The 21,567-nt window shown below is 51.4% G+C and overlaps 1 protein-coding gene across 2 annotated transcripts in view; it reads left to right on the top strand.

Moving 5' to 3' along the window:
• The window catches only part of foxp4 (forkhead box P4), a 69,063-nt gene that overhangs the window by 20,354 nt on the left and 27,142 nt on the right, over positions 1–21,567 (top strand). Inside the window, exons 2-3 of one of the 2 annotated variants that reach the window (XM_028998138.1) lie at positions 776–953; positions 12,751–12,840. In XM_028998138.1, the coding sequence (XP_028853971.1) occupies positions 786–953; positions 12,751–12,840 (258 nt within the window). In that variant the 5' untranslated portion in view covers positions 776–785. Of the gene's footprint in view, positions 1–775; positions 954–12,548; positions 12,650–12,750; positions 12,841–21,567 lie in introns of those variants that run through there. The other variant, XM_028998139.1, reaches the window with a different exon arrangement.

The raw sequence follows: 21,567 nt of genomic DNA, 5'->3' as shown, positions 1-21,567 counted from the left end.
CGGCGGAGAACGTGTTCCGTCGCATCTCTCCTCCTCCGCAATTAAAAGTGCGTTTTTTTTTTGCCTCTCCTGCGTCCGCCCCATCCCCCTTTCGCGCGTCTGGCTGTATTCTGGGGGGTCAGAGGTCAGACGCGGGACGAGACGCGGCAGGCCCGGGCCCCCGGCGGCGCTGCCTGAGATGATTACAAGGCCCCTCCGCGGGCCGATGGGCAGATTTACGGGGGGGGGGGTGTGCCCGTTCCGGGAAGCGGCGAGGTGCCGCGGGGGTCCGGTGGAAGAGGGGGGGGGCGGGGAGGAGCTTCCTCCGCGTCCAGGTGTGTCGGGGGAGCGGCACCATGAATGCGCCTGCATCGCTGCCTGGCAGGTTCTGCCGAGCGAAACCGACTCGCTCAGGTGGCGAAGGGTTTCGGGTCGCCACGCAGCAACGATGGTGGCACCCCAGAATCCATCTGTCCCCAGGACGGAAGCTTTCTGTGCTCATAATTGTCTCTACATCACCAACATGTTCTACGGTTTAAAAAAAATGGTCGTCATTTTTCATCCCCAAAATCCCCGTCCTGAGCTGGTGTTCCACAGAAAGTGACGTGATGATTAAACCCTGCAGCGCAGCTCACGGTGACACGGTGAAACGTGTCCTCTGTATTTAACCGTCACCCTTGGTGAGCAGTGTGTGGGAACGGGACCTTCATCAAGGGGACCTCGGTTCCAGGTTCTTGGGGTTCTTCAGCATCTCAGGTGACACCTTGTCCCCCACCTTTTTTTTTTTGTCCTGCAGGTGCCACGTGATGATGGTTGAATCGGCAACGGAGACCATTCGGACCACCGGCTCCAACCAAAATGGGGTCAGCAGCCTCAGCAGCCAGTCGGACGGCGGGGGCCGGGAGGGCGGGTCTAACGGCGACGCCAATGGCGAGATCAGCCCTGTGGATCTCCTGCACCTTCAGCAGCAGCAGGTGAGTGTGTGTGCGTGTGTTCAAAGTTCAAAGTGAAGTGATTCTCATTGTGATACACAGCAGCACAGCACAAGGTGCACACAGTGAAATGTGTCCTCTGCATTTAACCAACACCGTTGGTGAGCGGTAACCGGCAACCTTCTGATTACAGGGCCGCTTCCTTAACCGCTATGCCGCCACCACCCCATTAGTGTGAGTGTGTGTGTGTTTATTCGGGGTTTGTTGTGAAATCCCCCGTTGTGTAATCTGTTGATTTCTGATGTGTGTGTGTGTGTGGAGTGTTTGTTGCGCAATCTGCAGGCCGTTGCGGTTTCACCGCTGACGGGCGGCGGTGCGCACGCGTTAATTTGCATAAAAGCCGACTGTTTCCCATCTGGAGGAGAGCTGGAGATTCCGAGCAGGGATGCCGGAGCGCCGCTGGCGGAGGCGGGTGACACGTCAGCGCCGGGAAAGTGTTCCCCGCACGCGTCACGTCTGTCCTCTCCGCCGCGTCGGACGGAATTTCCTCACTTCCCGGTTTTCCTTGGCAGGGAAGAGCTCCTGTCCGGAACCGGCCGCAGTTGTGTGTCTCCGCCTGTGACCTGGAGTGTTTGGTTCGTGCCGGGAACCGTGCCGTCACCAGGTGGATGATGTCTCGGTAATCCGAGCATCACCTGGGAATTCAGCGCCGATACGGTGACGTCCGGTCAACAGTTAAAAAGTTCCCAGACGCTCCTTGCCACGACGTTCCCGGGAGGGGAAAATAACGGGGTTTCTTCCCGACTCCTGTCAGGCCGTCACCGGAGCGTCGTTGATCGGAGCGAGAACTTATCCGACCGAATTTGCCGTTTCTTCGCGCTCCTCCCACTTCGTCTCCCGTCCGAGAGCATCAGCGGAGCTTCCGTGGATTATGTGTAGCTAGGCAACCAGCGATCATTAACGTGGTCCAGATCCCCGCCTCGGGACCGCCTCTGCCCGCGGCCTCGCCGGCGAAATGTGGCAGCGCGCCGCCGTTCGTTATTCCTCCGGTTTACTCCGCCTCCAGCGCTCCTCCCGACGGAGGCACAGGGGACGAGATGCTAAATCTCCCGTTACACCTTTCATCCTCTTCCTGTTGGAACCCCGGGAATACGGAGAGATTTACCGGCACCCCGAAGGCCTCGGCTTTCAACCGCTCATGTTGATTCATGTGCAGCCATCTATCGTCACCGCCATTTATCGTCACTGCCATTTATCTCCTAATAACAATATTACTAAAATTGACATGTTGATTGTTGGCGAGGGTTGAAAACTTGTCTCCTGTCCCACCAACATTCCGGCGTCCCTCGGGTGTCTCACCTGCGGAACCGGCGCGCTGGCGGTTAAACGCCCTGCCAGGACGCGCCGGAGCGGAAAAAAAAGGGAAACCGAGAGGAAGTGAAGGAATCTCGGGAGAAATCGCAGACATCTCCGGACGTCAGGAACCCTCCCCACCCCCCACCCCCCCCGCCCCGCCAAACAAATATCCCCGAGGGGCGCCGGGGAGGAAGCGGGGGAAGAGAGGGAGGTCGAGAGCGGCGGCGGGAGGAGGGAGAGCGGAACGCCGAGACGTGTCGAGGAAGGGGCCGCTGCCCCCCCCGAGGAATTCCGCTGTCTGCTCCGACCGTCCCGGCAGCGGGACGAGGAGCGGGAATCCGAGCCGGCGGCCGCTTCACCTGATTACCAGCGCGCCACGCCCGGACAGGATGCGCTTCAAACGTCCTGCACTGCCTCACTAAACCGCTCCGAGTGTGAGTGTGTGAGTGAGTGTGTGAGTGAGTGTGTGTGTGTGTTTGAGTGAGTGTGTATGAGTGAGTGTGTGTTTGTGTGTGTGTGAGTGTGAGTGTGTATGAGTGAGTGTGTGTTTGTGTGTGAGTGAGTTTGTGTGTGTGTGTGAGATTGAGTGTGATTGTGTGAGAGTGTGTGTGAGAGTGTGTGTGTGTGTGTGTGTGTGTAAGACAGGGGGAGAAAGACAAGAACCAGGTGCCCTTTTTTCCTTTCCGTTTTTTTTTCTCTTCCGTTCTTTATGTGCATCGCCGGCAAGACCCTCTGAACTCTGCAGTTCGCGGGGTGGGGGTGGGGGCGGGGCTTATCCAGGTCGCCGCCCAGCCAGGACCGGCGGGAGGAGAGGAATGAAAAGGGAAGCTTCTGCCGAAACTCTCACCACTTCTCCATTGAGGTTTCTGGCCGGACCGTTACTAGCTGCCTGGTGTCCCTGCCGTTTCCGCCGCTGTCCCTCTCCGTGGTTGCAGACTTTTCTGGTCACCTGTCCTCGTCTTCCGCGAGACGCTTTTAATTGACTGAGCGAATGGGAATTAATGAAGGGTGTAATTGAAGACTCCGCCCTGATGTATTGTGGGTTTTTTTTTTTTTGTCTTGTGCCCAGTCTGCGGTTTCGGGTCGTGTGATGGTACCCGACTCTGTAGTTTAAACTGAGGAGGCTGCGTTCATATGCGAGGGACGGGGGGACACCGCGGGGGGCGGGGCCACAGGCATTTTTTTAACGCCGCCCTTTAAACGCTACTCAGCCGGCCCCTATTCAAAGGTGTCATGGCTTAAAGGCTTCGCCTCACATTTAATTGCAGGCTTTTCTCATTGTGCCCGGGGGGTCACGGCAGGTGAAAGGTCGAGCAGGGTGATCACAGGTGGGGGGGGGGGTCCCTCTGCTGTTACCCAGGTGATACAGAAAGGACCTCCAGCGCAGCTATTTCCTGTAGGGCTCTTGAAAAGACACTCGTTCACTCTGCGTGTGTGTGTGTGTGTGTGTGTGTGTGTGTGTGTCTGTTCTGAGCTTAACTTCCCATAAGTAAAAAAAAAAAAAAAAAGATGAAGCAGGAAGTGAAGTGCCCGCTACTCTCTCTCTCTTTTGTGGTGTCCGAAACACTTAAGGGGCTTTTTTTAAAGGAGTAAACCGGAGCCGAAGGGCCGGGGTGAAGGAGCACATTGTGCGTCCCCTCGCCACCCCGCTCGCCATTTTAATCCCGAGGGGCGATTTCCTCGGCAAAGCGTCTATTAAAGGAGGAGAGGAAGAGGAGGAGGAGGAAAAGAAATGCCCGGGCGGATTGGGCGCACATGTACTGGCAGCGGGCACGTGGGACCCTAATGTGTTTCACATGTGCCCCCCGATATTCCGTATTCCTCATTTAATGATTTTTTCACACATTGAGTCCTAATTCTGGAATGTGGGAATGTCATATTTATGGGGGGTAATAAAACTAATTTATGGCTTTTTCCAAGGAAACCTTTGAGACGGCTGCATCATGTTTTTTTTTTCTTTTGCGTGTGTGTGCGTGTGTGTGTGTGTGTGTGTGTGCAGCGCACATGCAGTAATTTTAGCCGGGCCGCGGCTCGTAATTTAACTCGTATTTGAGGCTGACACGCCGATGCACCGGCCTCGGCCCGTCTCCCTCGCCGGGAAAATGGCAGCGGCACGTCGTTCCGATTACGGCTTCCTTCTCACCGACGTAAAGCGCTATCCTCAAATTACTCTTATTTCATTACTAAATATTATAAATAGCACCAAAGCATTAAGCTGTTGACCTGCATTAATTACATTAGTATGTAAACATATTTTAAAAAATCATAATAATTGCATAATTTACCGCGATTTAAATCTTGGGAGACTTTATGTGCCGTTATTTTTTACTTTTAAAATTCTATAGTAAACATTGCATTTTATTACACCGCATGAATACTTTTAGAGCCCTGCTGCGAACTCGAGCTGCGGCAAACCGCTACAAGATGCCCTGGCGTGCAGGGCGGAGCGCCAGGCGGTGAAACGGCACCCGTGACAGCGTAATTGTGCCGCACTGCGGAGGAAACGCGCAGACTGACGTTCCGCCGACAAGGTTTCCACGCTCCGCCATTCCGGGCCTCAAACCTCTCCCCAGTTTTGATCAGTGGTGACGCGCACGTGGGTCAGAGGTGGTTGCCATGGACACCGAGGCTTTTGAAGTCTCACAGTCGGCCCCGGGTCACCTGGGTCGCCTCTGTGACTGACATTTTGCGAGGTCAAAGGTCGCGGAGTCCAGCACGGACGGGCTCTTTTTTTTATTTGCCCAAAAGAGTCAACAGTGTGTCCCTGTAGCGGCTGCCTGGTTGTGCAAGAAAACTTCCGCGTCCATGACGATTAAGAGCCTTCTCACCAGGAAAAGGGGGAAGAAAAGGAAAACGAACGGGAACGCTGAAGGCTAAACGGACAAAAAAATTAGGGACATTGTTCGCATCAGGAAATGGACGCCATAATTGACACTAATTGGCTGCTGTTTCTGCTGTCTCAGCAGACATCAATAGGAAGAAAGGCACTGGCGGGGGGGGCGGGGGCCGGAGCCCGGAGAGCGGCGCACAATAAAGCGGCGGAGCAAACTCCCAGCGGCCCTCGCACCGCGTTCGGAGTTCAGGGACCCCCTCGTCTCCTCGTCCTCGCGTTCTCCCAATCTGCTCCGGTCCCTGCGAACAAAAAAAAAAAACAGAGAGAGAGAGAAACCCAGGGAGAGAAAAGAAGAAAGAGGAGGGCGTAAAAAAAGGAAAAGAAAACGCGCACGGCGCTACCCTCAAAGTTGTTGCCCTGGAAACCGCGGAGGACGAGGGACTCCAGACAATGGTCCGCGATTCCGTTTTAAGTGTTGCTAATTAGCTTGCCTCTGCTCGCTCTCCCGTGTTTGTCGTCTTAAGAAGAGATTAAAGTCGAGCGGGAGACGCATCGGGGACGCAGGCGCGGACGCTTCGGGCCCTCCGCGCCCGGCGCGGGACGATTGATGATATGGATTCGGACGTTCTAGACGTGAGCGAATATTGATGAAGAGTCTGGCCGGCTGTGGTTTTTCCGTTCCGGGTCCCGTCCCCACCTCGCTCGGGACGTCATTTTTTCGCCTCTTTAGCCGACGTCCCTCTTCCCGCCTGGCAGGTTTGCTCAGTCGTCCAATCGGATTTATTCCCTCCTAAATCACTCCCCGTCGACGCTGAAACCGGATCTGGTTTCCTCGTTTTTATTAGCCGACGCTCTCCATTACCGGCCTGAGAAGAGTTCCCCGCCACCGGCGTCCCTCAGCCGAGTTTCCAGGGCCGCGGCGCGGAACAATACGCTCTATATGTCCCTTTCCTCCCAGGTTCCTTTTTGGCTACGTCCTGCGCGAGGCGTTATTACTTTTTTTCCCCCCCTTTATTAATAATAACAAAGAAATGCCTTCCATATGTCGGCGTTGGGGCGGGGGGCCCGCCGCCTGGCGCTGTGGTCCCTGTCGTGGGGCGGGGCCTTTGTTTGGGCCGACTGCTGTGACTCATGTGGCGTCAGAACCTCCGAGAACGAAACCCGTTTACCGCTTGCACATTCCCTGCCAGCAGGGCGGCGCTGCGCCAATCCAAAGATCAGATGAACCAAGACATTCGCTCGCCATCAAGTACCGCCGTCGACTGGAGCCGCCTTCGGGTTCTAGTTTCCTACAAGTGGGCGGAGTTAAGCATGGCACCGCGGCGAAGCGTAGGGGCCGGGGGTGGGCGGTGCACATCTGGAAGGATGTAAAAAATAAATAAAAGTCCGAATTTCAAACATTACGGCACCTCTCTCTCCCCCTCGCCAGGTTGGTTTTTTACGGCCTTGGCTCCACTGGCCGCCTTTCCGCCGTTTAATGGCCGGTGGGAGGCCGGCCGCCGGCGCGCGGAAGTATTTACGTTGCGGAAACGCTGTGTTACAATTCCTCGTTGAAACGAGCGTCTGGTGCTTTTTGCGCCCGATTCCGCTTTATCTTTTCTTTGCTGTTGAGATTCGTCAAGATTAACGGCGTAATCGCGCCGAACAACAACAAACGAGCGCCGCGTGGCCGTCGGCAACTGGAAAATTGGGCAGGAAATGGCAAATTACAGGCAGCAGCGCTGGCAACGCGTGCGGGCAGGAAAGAGACCGGTCAGGAGCGCAGTGCGTTTGTAACCCACCGTGAAATTGGCCGTGCCGCGGGCCGCCGGCTGCAGCCATGCCGATGAGTCGTGGGGGCCACGCAACGGACGCGCCGGGCCGTGCCGGGCTCCCATTCGGGACGCTCCGGCGTCTAGAAGGAGAAGGCGTGGAGGGCGGGATTTGTTCGTAACGTGTTGCGGTGCCACTCTGAAGCTCGCGGCACGGTCCGGCCCTCATCTGGTCCGTTGCCGGGAATGTTTGGTGTGTGTGTGTGTGTTCCGGAATGTTCTCGTATGTGTGTACGGGGGCAGTCCCGACGCCGATTCCTTCACTACGTTGTAGACGGCCGCTACCGAAACCGTTTCCAGAAACACGGACTCCGCTGGGTTCTGCCGCAGGAGCTTTGCGGGTTCTTCTGGAATAATTTGGCTGTTACCGTGCCGCCGTTCCCTTTTTTTTTTTTTTGTTTCAGGAATGACACGATGCCATTGATATGCTGTTTATTCCAAAGACCCCGGCGAGGAATTGGCCGTGCCGAGTCGCCGGCCAGGTGCGACTGTTGCCGAAGGCCCCGCATGAAGAACGGGCCGGCGTTCCGCTCGCGTTACGCCCGCAGGGCCCGGCGTTCCCTCCCTCGCGCGTGAACGGGCTCGGGCCGCCGCTCTAAGATCACATGTGCGCCTCAGAAGGCCCCGCTTCATCGCAGCTTTATCTTCCCTTTCAGCTTGAATGGCGTCGACAGGAACAAAGACTCGGCCTCTCCTCTCTTTTCTCTCTTTTTCCTTCTCCCCCCCCCCCCCCCCCCCCCCCCCCCCCCCCCCCCCCCCCCCCCCCCCGTGATCCCGAATCAGGCAGCGTTGAGCGCTCGCACTGGACAAAAGCACCCGAGTGTGACGGGTTCTTCGGCGCCCTCCTCGCTGGCTGAGGGTTGGAGTTAGTAACTGAATCTCAATTGCCTCCTGGCCGCCGCTGCTGATATTCCATCGTTCAGCACGTTCTCTGATAGACAGAAGATGGCTTCTTGTTTTTGTCCAGTCATGGCTATTTATGAAGATTAAGCTGATCTGAGATGAGAGTCTTGGTGAAGCGGTGTGAGAACGTCAGTGTTTCAAGAGGTATTATCATGTGGACAGGGTTTTTGAGATGAAAGCGTGTTTTCAATGCTCGTGAACTGCTGGGTCGTCTCTTCATTAACACGTTTAAAGAGACGATAGTTGAGAGGAATGTAGATGTAGATAAATATCCCTTTGGCTCCTCAGGCGGATTAAATGGAACATTCATCTTGTTAGCCTTAATAACAGTTAGTAATCATTTTTGGCGGTTTGTTTTGAGTGTTAACATTGATATGCAGGAATGGAAAAATGTGAAAGTGAAGTGAAAGTGAAGCACAGCACACAATGACACAACAAAACGTATCAACCTTGGGGCGCCCGGGGAGCAGCGTGTGGGGACGGTACCTTCATCAAGGGGACCTTAGTGGCACCTTGGCGGATCGGGATTTGAACCAGCAACCTTCCGATCAACTGAACTCAACTCTACTTTACCCCAGTATACTTTAATGTACTCTATCAACTATACTATACTCCAGTATACTTTAATGTAATCTTCTTAACTCTACTATACCCCAGTATACTTTAATGTACTCAACTCAACTCTACTATACCCCAGTATACTTTAATGTACTCTATCAACTATACTATACTCCAGTATACTTTAATGTAATCTTCTTAACTCTACTATACCCCAGTATACTTTAATGTACTCAACTCAACTCTACTATACCCCAGTATACTTTAATTTAATCATCTTAATTCTACTATACCCCAGTATACTTTAATGTACTTATCTTAATTCTACTATACTCCAGTATACTTTAATGTAATCTTCTTAACTCTACTATACCCCAGTATACTTTAATTTACTCATCTTAATTCTACTATACCTCAGTATACTTTAATGTACTCAACTCAACTCTACTATACCCCAGTATACTTTAATGTACTCATCTTAATTCTACTATACCCCAGTATACTTTAATGTACTTATCTTAATTCTACTATACTCCAGTATACTTAAATGTAATCTTCTTAACTCTACTATACCCCAGTATACTTTAATTTACTCATCTTAATTCTACTATACCACAGTATACTTTAATGTACTCAACTCAACTCTACTATACCCCAGTGTACTTCAATGAACTCATCTTATCTCCACTATACCCCAGTATACTTTAATGTACTCAACTCTACTATACCCCAGTATACTTTAATGCACTCAACTTAACTCAAATATTCCCCAGTATACTTTAATATACTCTACTGAACTCTACTATATCCCAGTGTAGTTTAATGTACTCTATTCAACTCTACTGTTGAATAGTTGTTTTTCAATGTACCCTAATCAACTAAACTCTACTCAACTCAACTCTACACTACCCCAGTCTGCACTTCATTACCACAGTGTACCCTTCTATACTCCAATTAGTTCTACTCTACTATATCCTAATATATTCTACTCTACTTTAGCCCAATCTGCTCCACTCTACCCCAGTCTATGCTGCTCTTTTGTAGTCTGCCCCAAACTATTGTACTCCACTCCAGCCAACTATACTCAGCTTTACATTACTTAATATGCTCCATTTCCTATTTTAACTGTGCCTACACACTGCTTCTTTTTTCTGTTCTACCTGGTTGCTTCTTCTCTACTCAACTGCTCTTTTGATCTTTTTTTGAGGGCTACTCGCTCCTCCCTCCTCTTTTCTACTTCCACTACTCTACCCTTTCCCTCTTGTTTACTGACTCTATTCTCTTTTATCCTCTCTTCTTCTCTTCCTTATCTTCTCTCTACTCTATTATTTCTTCTGTCAACGTCTTCTCTTTTCCTACTAATGTTTTATCACCTCTTCTGCTTTACTATACTCTACTACAACCCAACTCCCACCCCTACCCTGTTTTATAGCCTTCACTACCCCTTTCTGTTCTGTTCTACTTTACTCCATGCTTCTCTACTCTACCCTCCCCCAACTTTTTTCTTTCTTTTTTTTGAGTAGTACCCCCCCTGTGCCGGAGGGATGATCTGAGGATCAGTGAGTGAATCAGGGTGCTGGGTGGCCCCTCGGTAACCCGACACCCCCTGACCCCTCCGCCCCTTCTACCTGCCCCCCTCCCTGAGGCGGGCTTACTGTCCGCGGCGGCCTGTTTTTGTACGGGGGCAGTGCGGTGGGGGCTGTTGCGGCCGTCAACAATGGTCCTCTGTCAGCGATGATGGATCATTCCCAGCATATGGTGCCCACCTGTCCTCCTCGGAGCTGCGCCGCACTCTGTTTGGATTTACTGCCGTGCCCGCATTACTGCGCCGCTCGCTCCCAAACACAGCTGGACCGCGCTGCCGTTCCGTTGCCGCCGCGGTAACCCAGGACTAATGAGCCGGACCAGAGGAAGATCAGGCGCTGTTTAGATCCTTTTTTTATATCTTCTCCAGGTGTTAAACAGACTGATGAACTTGCTCTTTAACTCTAACACACACACACACACACACACACACACGCACGATTGGTGTGGAATATTGTGCCGGTGTTAAAGGACCACTATAGGGTGCACGGGCCCCTCTGGTTGTCGGCCATTTTTCTAAAGCTGGTTAAAGAGGCACAGAAGGGAAGGGAAGGGGGGGGCTGCGGGCGAGAGGGGAAGAATGCGAGCGGGGGCCGTCTCACCCCCCCCCCTCCCGCCACCCCGAATGTAAAAAATGTGGCGTTATTAAAGGCGATGTCAGGAGTGTTGATTTACAGGGGGGCTGATGACAGGTCAGAAGAACTCACACACTGTGCGTCCCGGCCGCCAAGCTGGGCTGTGACCTCTTCACCCCCCCCCCCCCCAGCCCCCACCCTGTAATAAAACCTGTCTAACGCAGCGCCACAATGGCCCCGTTGTTGGGCCCGCCAGGCGCGCGCTCCCCTGTATTTTCTTTAAAGGTGCAGCTAATGCCGCAGGACTCTGGGGTTTTTTCTTTCTCCCTCCTCTCACTCCTCGAAAGGGAGAGGGAGGCGGAGGGCGTAGGAGGACCGGAGAGTGTGTGGTTAGTGCCTACTCCGGGCCGAAAAAAAACCCCCCAAAAAAAGCCAGGAGAGGGGGACAAGGAGAGGTGTTCCTTTTAAACTTCTGAACTGGACATGGAGTCTTTATTCCCGCTCTCCTGGATTTCCTGTTCTCTCTCTGGCTCTAAGAACAGAGTTCCTCTTCCTTAAAATAAAAAAAAAAAAGCGGATCCGCTTCTCGCCGGAGCAACGGACAGATCGGCATAGTGACGCTGCAGACGCTGGAACACGTTTCAGGTGTCAGAACCAGATTCCTGGTTTCACCTAAAAGGCCAGTTGGGCGCGTTGGCTCGCCCAGTGGGCAGATTGTGAGAGAGAAGGGGGCAGAGCAGTTCAGAACGCTTCCCGCTTTTAACCTGTTAACCCTTCTTTTTTTAGTGGATATGAGTTAAATAATCATTTTTTTATGTCAATTTCAATTAGAATCTTTCTTTTAAAACCACGAAAATCAGTGTGTACACAAATGTGTGTGTGTGTGTGTAAATGTGAAGAAAAAGTGAATATTATTTGTGTTTTTTGTTTTATCTAGTGAGAGTACTAATGCACAATAATGTGACTAAAATTTCACATTGCAATTATGAGATTTCACATGGTCATCAAGATCATTTTAATATTTCATAGAATATACATTTATTCACCTGTGTAATGCTTAGTAATTAATTAAATTAACTCATGGAGCTTTATTACACCAAGCCCATTAATTTTTGAATCTGCTGTTGGTGTAACGTGATCATCACAATCTGAAGAAAAAAATCAAAACCACAGGTAATCTTTTAATGTTAAATACAAATATTTTTATTGCACAAAAAATTGGCATCATGAAAAAGCTGTAAAGTAGACTAGTAAACATAATTAAACATCGAACTTAGATTCTTTTATATTCTTTTCAGACACACACGCATACATATAATGTGTGTATTATGTATTTATACATCTATATGCATAATGCACACATACACACGTTCAGATTCTTGCTGCAAAAGGAAACAAAGAATATTTATTTTTACCCATAACTAATCAGACTTTTTACAGCATTGTTTTTGTGCACACACACTGTTGCTGTGTTTATGACTGTCTAAGTGAGAAGTGGTGTGTGTGTGTGTGTGTGTGTGTGTGTGTGTTTATGTGGAGCTGAGTGCAGGTGATTAAACTTGATTTGAAGTGATTTTTATCGCCCGGCTGTCAGAAGACAGAAAAGTCATTGTTCTGCTCATCATCTGGGAGGAGAACGATGTTTCAGAACAATAGGAGACAGTTGCACAACCGCGGCCTTTCCTGTGTTGCTGCGTGTGCGGTTGCGGGGGTGGCGTGCGAGGACTAGTGAGGACGGGACCCCGCCACACCGCTCTACCTGCGCTCGGCGCGTCTCACCACGGCCCCATCTGCAGTGGATTTACGGCCAGCGGCGGTTATTTTGGAGCCCTTGGCCCCGCCCCCGTGCTCTTTCCCCCCCCCCCCATAAATCAATATTTACCGCGTAACCTTCCCTTCACTTGTAGCGGCAGGAAGCAAATGTGCATCCTGACGGCGCGCTTCAAAAACACCCCGCGCGCACACACACGTTCACACCACCCTGGCAGGAAGTGATTTTCTGTGAGTGGCACCGCCGGCCCCGCGGTGTCCCCGGCTTCAGCGGAGGACCTGGATCTCCAGCGCTGCCTCTGGGAATACTTCGGATGCTCGGAAGTGCATTTCCTGCTCCGCGCCGCGGTGGTTTTCAGCTGATGCGGCTTTCCCTGTGCGCGTGTTTTTCCTAATGTTGTTCATTTATTCTGACTGTGTGTGTGTGTGTGTGTGTGTGTGTTCTGCAGGCTCTTCAGGCAGCTAGACAGTTTCTCCTGCAACAGGCCACAGGACTCAGCTCCCCCAGCAGCAACGAGGTCAAGCAGAGCCCTGTACAGGTCAGACACGCACACACACACACACACACACACACACACACACACACACACACCTTCATTCTTTTACCAACATTCTCATAGAAATCCTCATTCATGCTGATGCATGCTCAGATACACACACATGCACAGACATCTCACAGAATTTACACACCTTGACACAGACTCGCATTCTTCACAAACACACACACACACACACATCTCAAACACATGCACAGACATCTCACAGAATTTACACACCTTGACTCAGACTCGCATCCTTCTCAAACACACACACACACACACATCTCAAACACATGCACACCTACATGCATCCTTCACACACACACACACACACACACACACACACACACACACACTGTTACATTTCATTGAAATCAGGCAAGGTGGGCAAATTTAGCCAACAATACACACCCTGCAGGAGGACATGTTTCCGATTTCAGAGCAGGTAGGCGGGTCTAATTCCGTTTTAATGACATGTCCCGTACGATGAGGTGTGTGCGTGGGAGGGGGCGTGTCCAGCGGAGCGGCGGAGGAAGTGACAGGTTAACCGGCCTGGTTGAGAGGTTGTCCCTTCAGGGTAATTAACATTATCAAGCAGCAGCAGGTCACCTCGTTAGCACGGCACTCATTTAATTAACAAACCGCGCTAATTAGACTCAGCCCGGGGCCGAGTTTTCTACCGCGAGCGCCGACTCGAGCGGTGCAACGCTTCTGCTGCGGCCAAAGCGGGGTCTTCGCAGAACTGGAACCTTTAGGAGGTTCCGTTCCTGCTCCGTCCAGAGGTCACTGCGGCTCAAACGCTCACAGCGGGCATTTTGTCACCAAGTGCCCTACAGCGGCCTGCGCGGTTACTGGCGGGGCGGGGGGGTTGCCGGGAGGTTTCCACGGCGATGGCGCACTGCATGCTGATGAGGAGGGTTCCGGAGTCGGGCTTTGTAGTGTCAGAGTCATCCAGCGCCGGAGGGCAGCGTCTCTTTTCTCCTCCATCTCCCCGTCTCTCCCAGGACTCCTGCCCCTTTACACCCTCCTCCAATAAACTGGAACTTTTTATTTAGCACCAATTATAAATCGTTATCACATTTCATCATGTAATGAGACTGATTGATTATAGATTGGAGGGTATAGATGTGTGGTAGTAGCCTAGTGGGTGACACACTCGCCTATGAACCAGAAGACCCAGGTTCAAACCCCACTTACTACCATCGTGTCCCTGAGCAAGACACTTAACCCCGAGTGTCTCCCAGGGGGACTGTCCCTTTACCTACTGTTCTTAAGTCGCCCTGTATAAGGTAAATGCTGTAAATGTAAATTGTAAACTAAGCGCCACATACACCACCGAAGACTAAAAAGATCAGAGTGCAACTAATTCAGGGGGAAAACGCCTCTTAGGTCCATGTCGTATTCTAAACCAATCAGAGATGGTGAAGGGCGGGGCCAGACTTTGCTTTCGTAATCGGCAGCTTCAGCTTCCGTTTTTGCACTAACCAAAAGGCGTCACCCGACCGCGCATTAAAATAATAGAAATTAAATGCTGAAAAAATTGCTATGGGCAGCGATTTAAGGAAGAAAATGTGAGCGTGTGTAAAACTTCACTCTGCAACCTAGAGCCCTGACTGCTGGGATTGTGAGATGGGGACAGTTTTTTATTTTATTTTATTTTTCAAGGTGATGGAATCAGTCATCTTGTGGCGGAGATTGAAAGTCATGTTAATTACATTAGTTAAGTAGACGCTGCGTGTGTGTGTGTGTGTGTGTGTGTGTGAGGAGGGGCAGTAAAATGGCTCCTGGTCAGGCTGCTAGGCTGTGTCTTTCAGAGATGCAAATGGGTCCTAACGAATAATGAAATCTTTTGGTGCTGATAATTAGATTTTCCCGTCTGCAGCCGAGAGCGCGGGTCAGTTAAGCCCCGCCCCTGCTGTCCTTTTACGCTGTTTTTTTTAACCATCGCAAGACATTTCGGATGAGTCGATGCAGTAAAAAATCGTGCGTTTCTGTGTTTTTTTATTTGTAACATCTTCTCTCCTTTTTCTGCTCTGAGAACACACTCTTCATTTCAGGGAGGTGTGTGTGTGTGTGTCTGCCACACATTGTAAGTGTGTTTCATGGTTCTTCATGACACGAGCGCATTAAGATGCAGTGACACAAACACACGCTCACACACACACACACACACACACACACACACACGTGTCCCGGCTTTGCTAGTAATTGAAAAGAAGAGAAAAGTGTGTCCTCTTTTCATGTATAATGGAGGACCTCGTTTAATTAAAAAAAATGAAAAGACTCATTAGAGGCATGCTAATTAGTTTGCTTCTTTTGGCAGTTAATAGAGGTGTGTGTGTGTGTGTGTGTGTGTGTGTGTGTGTGTGTGGTGTGTGCTCCTCGCCTCCCTGCCAAACAAGCTGGAACTTTTGAACCTGCAATGTTCTTAGTTCAGTTACGCTCTTGTCAGAAGTGGTTCCTTACGGTTCTAATTCCGTTCGTGGAACCCTTCCAGCAAAGTAGATGAACGTTGCCGTACGGTGCAAACCTTTTCCAGACCGCTGATGTGTTGGAACCCCCGTTTAATTGGCGTTATTTGAGGTGCATTGTGGGAAGTCCGGGCTCTCTCGTTTTGGAGGATCGCTTATCCGGCACTTTTTTGCTCCGGGAGGGAGACGGGATGACAGGAGCGGCGTGGCGTGGACACCGCGGGCGTCTCGCGCGGCGGTCCCGCGCGCCGGAGCGTGAAAGTCCATTTCCGCCCTGAAAGATGAGTGAAAAGTGTAATGAAGGCGGGTCAATAATTCGCCGTTTTCGCCGCGTTCTGTGTTGTTCCGCTGGAAATTTGTTGTCATTTTTACTCTGGGGCAGTGGGCCGTTAGATGGAGGCGTGTGTGTGTGTGTGTGTGTGTGTGAGACAGTAGGCGTGGAGGAAATGGAAGGCGGGGGGGGGGGTGGGATTTTCCACTTGAACTTGCTCCACTCGGGGCATTCTCACATCGTGAGTTTTTCATTTGTCCAGACCCTGTCAAAAAGTGGTCCCTCGACGCCGCGCCCGGACAAGCCTCAATACCGAGCGAAAAGAAGCAAGTGACAGCAAAGGGCCGCCCCTCTCACACACACACACACACACACACACACACACACACACACACACAGCCCCAGCGACTGGCTGCCGTTACAGTCTTGAGCTCGGGTTTCACCGCTCCGAAACAAAGTCGAACGAAAACAAAAGCAAACAAAAAGCCTGTCCTGGGTGGGGCAGTTTGAGGGGGGCGGGGCCTCCCCGCAGCCCCACCTCTCCATGCTTCTCTTCGGTTTACGCGAGGACGCCGCGGCGGCCGCTTTTCAACAGGATGCTGATTAAAAGCTGCCGTCCAATCGGAACCCTTCATCGAAGGCTCATTTCTGTCCACCTGGAAACGTGCCCTTTGACCTTTTTTTTTTTTTTTTTCTTCCGAGGGACCCACGTCCTCCAGCAGGTACAGAGTGCCGCTCGGCCGCTGGATCCTGGCCCAGATCTGCCCGCCGCCGGGGGCTAAATGAGATGTGACGGCTTGTTTACCGCGCCGGGCCTTCGGGAGTCGGCTGATGAGGGCGAGCGTGAATAAACAGATCAGGGAGCTGATCGACACACACACACACACACACACACAGAGCACAGGTGCCCTCTGGCTGCGACTACTCATGGCTTGTGTGTGTGTGTGTGAGATGGTGGTAGTCCACTTCTCCCCTAGTGAGGTGGGTAATTCCTTCTGACAGGGATAAACAGCGCTGGGACTTTGTGTGTGTGTGTGTGTGTGTGTGTGTGTGTGTGTGAGGTGTTTGTGTGTGTGTGTGTCCACAGCTCCCCTCCACTGCCAGTCATTTTTTCAATTATCAGCAGCGCTCGGCGTTCTCAGAGGACGCTGGGAGTCTGGAGATGGTGCAGATAAAACGCTGTTTAGGTTTTCATTACCGGCTCTTCTACCACCTCTCATGTTCTCTGGTTCACAAATAAAGCACATTCTCGCAAACACACACACACACACACAGAGTTAATGTATCCACTCATACAGTAGGAATAAACGAGTAGATTTTAAAAACGCTGCTTTTCATCTTTCGAAGTCGTACGTGCTGCTGAAAATGCTGAACAACCGCGCTCTGCGTCGCCCCTTCTGCAGGGCAAACGGAAGTCGTAATTATCCGAATTACGGTGACGTTTATGCAAAACCAACGTTCTGGACACAACACTCTCTGCATCTATGCTGCAAATGGGAACTCGCTTCTTTCGACTTTTTGTTCATTAGAAAACATTCATGATTAATGACATGGTTTTGTACCCTCATTTTCTTTTTTGTGTCAGAAAATGCATCTTTGAGGAGCGTCTGTACTGGACAGTTTAATGCAGTTTCAGGTATTTTCCTGACACTATGTAAAATACACACCAAACGCACAATTTGTGAATTTACAAAACCAACCAGATCCTTTTTAAAAGGGGAGGAGCCTGCCGGCATGATTGACAGCTCTCACTCTACTTCTACAGGGTGGGCCATTTATATGTATACACCTTAATAAAATGGGAATGGTTGGTGATGTTAACGTCCTGTTTGGGGCACATTAGTATATGTGAGGGGGGCAAACTTTTCAAGATGGGTGGTGAGCATAGTGGCCATTTTGAAGTCGTCCATCTTGGATCCAACTTTTTTGAATAGGAAGAGGGTCATGTGACTTCGTAACTTTATTCTTTATTTACAAGTTTCTGACCACTTATAAAATGTGCTCAATGTCACCAACCATTCCAATTTTATTAAGGTGCATCCATATAAATGGCCCACCCTGTACTTCCTCATGTCCATACGTAACACGCCCAGGTGTAGCACGATGTCCACCTCCTCCGTTTCCTACACATACGTAACCACGCCCGCTACCAACACCAACATTTTATTCAAGCGTCCTTGAACTGATGTGATTGTCATTGTGAGGCACAGCACACGGTGACACAACGAAACGTGTCCTCTGCTTTTAACCATCAATCTTAGCCAGCAGTGGGCAGCCATGACAGGCGCCCGGGGAGCACTGTGTGGGGCGGATCGGGATTCGAACCGGCAACCTTCCAATTACGGGTCTGCTACCTTACCCGCCAGGCCACCACTGGCCCCGATGGGAGAACTGATGAACATGCTCTATGCCCTATGAGTTATTTTGGTGATAACTCAGGTGCCATCGCGTCCCCTGGCCTGCTGCCATATTTAAAGCCCCGGACCCCACTGCCCCGCGCTAAATGGCTAACTTTAAGGGGCCGTTTATCACATTTCCCCCCCGCCCTTATACCGACGAGTGTATTATTCCTCTCCAGCAATAAAAAGCCTTTCAAGAACTCCGCCGGTCCCAATTACGGCTTTATAGAGCCGCTTCTCAGGGTCCGTTCAGAGTCGAGTCGTGCGTTTTCATCCGCTTTCGCTCCGGGGTTTATTTTTTTACTACTGCTCTTCCTCTCTTCCCTTTCTCCTTCCCTCTGTGTGAGTGTGCACACACACACACACACACACACACACACCGTGCAGAGCTACTGTGATAATTAGCCCGTAATACGGAATGGCAAAGAAACCTCCAGAGGACGCGGATGTATTCATCAGGCATTTATTTAAATACCATCATTTAGTGTACAGCTCATTACCGGCGGTGTGACCTTTCCTCGGGAAAAGGTTCGACTTCGCTCCCTTCTCCGGAGCGCCCGGCCGAGGAGGGAGGGTCTCCGTCTCTCTCCTGAAGAGAGGCCCGGTGGAATGCGGAATCTCTCTGATCTGCCTTCAGATCTCAAACGGGGGGGGCCTGCATGCTTAATAAAAGGGCCAGGTCCGCTTGGTCGAGCTTGCGACGATTTACGCTGTGCAGAGCGCAAGTGCCGCGCCTATAAAATGCGCAGTTAGCATCTGACCCCCAACTGTAACCAATGAGGTCACATGACGTAAATAGACAAAGTGAGACAGGATGACCTTTAGGTGCAAAAAGCCACGAAATCTGCTGCAATTATGCCGCATGACGAGGACGGGGTGGTGGGTGGTAGTAGCCTGGCGGGTAACACACTATGGACCAGAAGACCCAGGTTCAATCCCCACTTACTACCATTGTGTCCCTCAGCAAGACACTTAACCCTGAGTGTCTCCAGGGGGGGACTGTCCCTGTAACTACTGATTGTAAGACGCTCTGTATAAGGCCATCTGGTAAATGCCGTAAATGCAAAGCCGATAAGACGTAATTAAGCCAACAACAGTTAGTTGTGCACACTTATACAACCGGCTTATCGTACTTTGAATATTATTTAGAATTTTTTTAATTTATTTAATTTTCAATTGAGTTGTACAGGTCAGGCCTATTAATTACCAATCATGACTAACTACAGCTCGTAGCTTCTTGTCGGGATGGTTTGATAGAATATAGATAGATAGTAGGGTGGTAGTGGCCTAGTGGGGTAACACAAGTCCCAGGTTCAAATCCCACTTACTACCATTGTGTCCCTGAGCAAGACACTTAACCCTGAGTGTCTCCAGGGGGGGACTGTCCCTGTAACTACTGATCTGGATAAGGGCGTCTGGTAAATGCTGTAACTGTGAATGTAAGGACGGTCGGTTCACCTTGGTGTTCTTCGTGAGAACCGGGTTCTAGAACGTGCAGGTTGCTGCCTCTGCATGAGGGTTTTTATCTTTTTAGGCCGCTGTTTGTATCGCCGCGCGTTGCACCCACTCACAGAACCCCGCCGGGACTCGAGTTCTTCCTCCTCCTCCTCTTCCTCCTCCTCTGTAATTCTGCCCCGCTCCCCGTCCTCCCCCCTTCCCCATTTTCCCTCTCTTTTCTCTCTTTGTTAATCAGTTAAACTCGCTCTTCAAAAAAAGAAAAAAAAAACCCTCCTCCTCTAATTACTGCTCTGCCTCAGACGTCCATCTTCCTTTCCCCCGCCGTGTTCTCCCTCTCTTCCCCCCCCCCCGCGCCGCCGGTGACCTCTGTCAATTGCGCCGAGACCCTGGTGGCGCAGGCCGGCGCAGCGCCGGCATGTTAATGGCGCGCGGGGTGGGGAGGGGTGGGCGGCGGAGCCTCCGCAGCCGTCGTCTCATTAAGGCCCAATCAGAGGCGGGCGGGGGAGACGAGTGCGGCCGGGTGGAGATCAGACCCTCGCCGCGCGTTTACATCCAGCCGCACTGATCCCGGATCAGCCTTTCATACCCGCTGGCAGGAGCATCTGCTCCAGAAGATGCCATTTCCCGATCGTTGTAATTCTGCGGCCCTGACGTCCTCGTTAATTAGTCACCTTGTGAAGTGATTGTCATTGTGATACACAGCAGCACAGCACACGGTGCACACAGTGAAATGTGTCCTCTGCATTTAACCGTCACCCTGAGTGAGCAGTGGGCACCATGACAGGCGCCCGGGGAGCAGTGTGTGGGGACGGTGACTTTGCTCAGTGGCATCTTGGCGGATCGGGATTCGAACCGGCAACCTTCTGATTACGGGGGCGCTTCCTTGACCGCCATGCCACCGCTGGCCTGTGGTGTGTGTGTGTGTGTGTATGTTTTTGCAAGTGCAGTTACGACATTTAAACAGAATAGTATTCACCCCCATATCTAACTCACATCTCTCTCTCTCTCCTTTTTTAAATTAGCATGCACCGCGAGGAAAAAGGGGGGGAAATTAAACGCATTTAATACACGCCCGACTTCGAACCGTGCCGGGGTTTTTTTTTTTTTTCAGGCTCCTCTATTACCGGCCCTATTCACAGCCAGATGGAGGGTGGGGTGGGGGGGGGAGTCATTTATGGCGAGAGACAAAGCGGAATGAAAATATAATTCCGCATTGTGCCGCGCTTTTGTCGGCGGCCGTCAAGCCGCTAATGGCGGGGCCTTTGTTTTCGCGCGCCGCTCTGGAACCCTAGTGTCGAATTGCATGCGCAGCTCGGGGTGTGTAATCGTCCGCCTTTGTGATATTAGATTATAGGGGCAATTAATGGCGTCAAACCTTAACAACTCCGCATTCAGGGCGCTCGTCAATCCACCGAGCGCGGAACGGAAGGTGTTAGAACTCCGGTAATTATTACGCCCGCAACTTGGAAATGTCAATGGACGTGTGTATAAAATAAAATGTACGGGTTGTCATGGCCAGAGCGGGATGCAGAAGAGCAATTAATTACGGGTTTTCATTTCCCGCCTCGGGAGTGACAAGCAAATGGCGCCTCCGACTGGCACGTTGCCAGGTGCCCGCCCAGCCCCCGTCCGGCCCCGCCCCTCCACGCGGGGGCGGGACCTTCTCTCCTCTGGACTCCATGCGTTTTATTCCCCTGTGCATGCAGAATGGTCTTCACCAGGACGGGTTCCTGAAACGTAGAGGCTGCGGCACAGCATGCGGTGCACACGGCGAAACGTGTCCTCTGCATTTAATTTGGCGACGGTGCTTTGCTCAGTGGCACCTTGGCGGATTCGGGATTCGAACCGGCAACCTTCTGACGACGCCCCTGAGTAAAATGCCGTTTTCCGTCAATATCGGCTCTTTACCCAGGCTGCCGTGTACTTAATCTGCGGTCGTACCAGGTAATGAAACGACTGTTAAAAGTCAAACGTCGGCCAGCGCCGCCCGAGAGCGCCACTTGGTCACGGTGGCGGCCACGTTTCAGCCCCGCCCCCCCTCGCCTTTCCCCCAAGGTGTAAAAAAAACACCCTCCCCGTCGTAGCGCATCGCTCAGAAAGCCCACTTGCGCCCATTTGTCTCTGTCAC

This window comes from Denticeps clupeoides, chromosome 12, assembly GCF_900700375.1.
Source record: "Denticeps clupeoides chromosome 12, fDenClu1.1, whole genome shotgun sequence".
NCBI classification, from domain to species: domain Eukaryota; kingdom Metazoa; phylum Chordata; class Actinopteri; order Clupeiformes; family Denticipitidae; genus Denticeps; species Denticeps clupeoides.
Note: the sequence above shows the minus strand (reverse complement) of the source record. Positions and strands in the feature narration are given on the sequence as shown.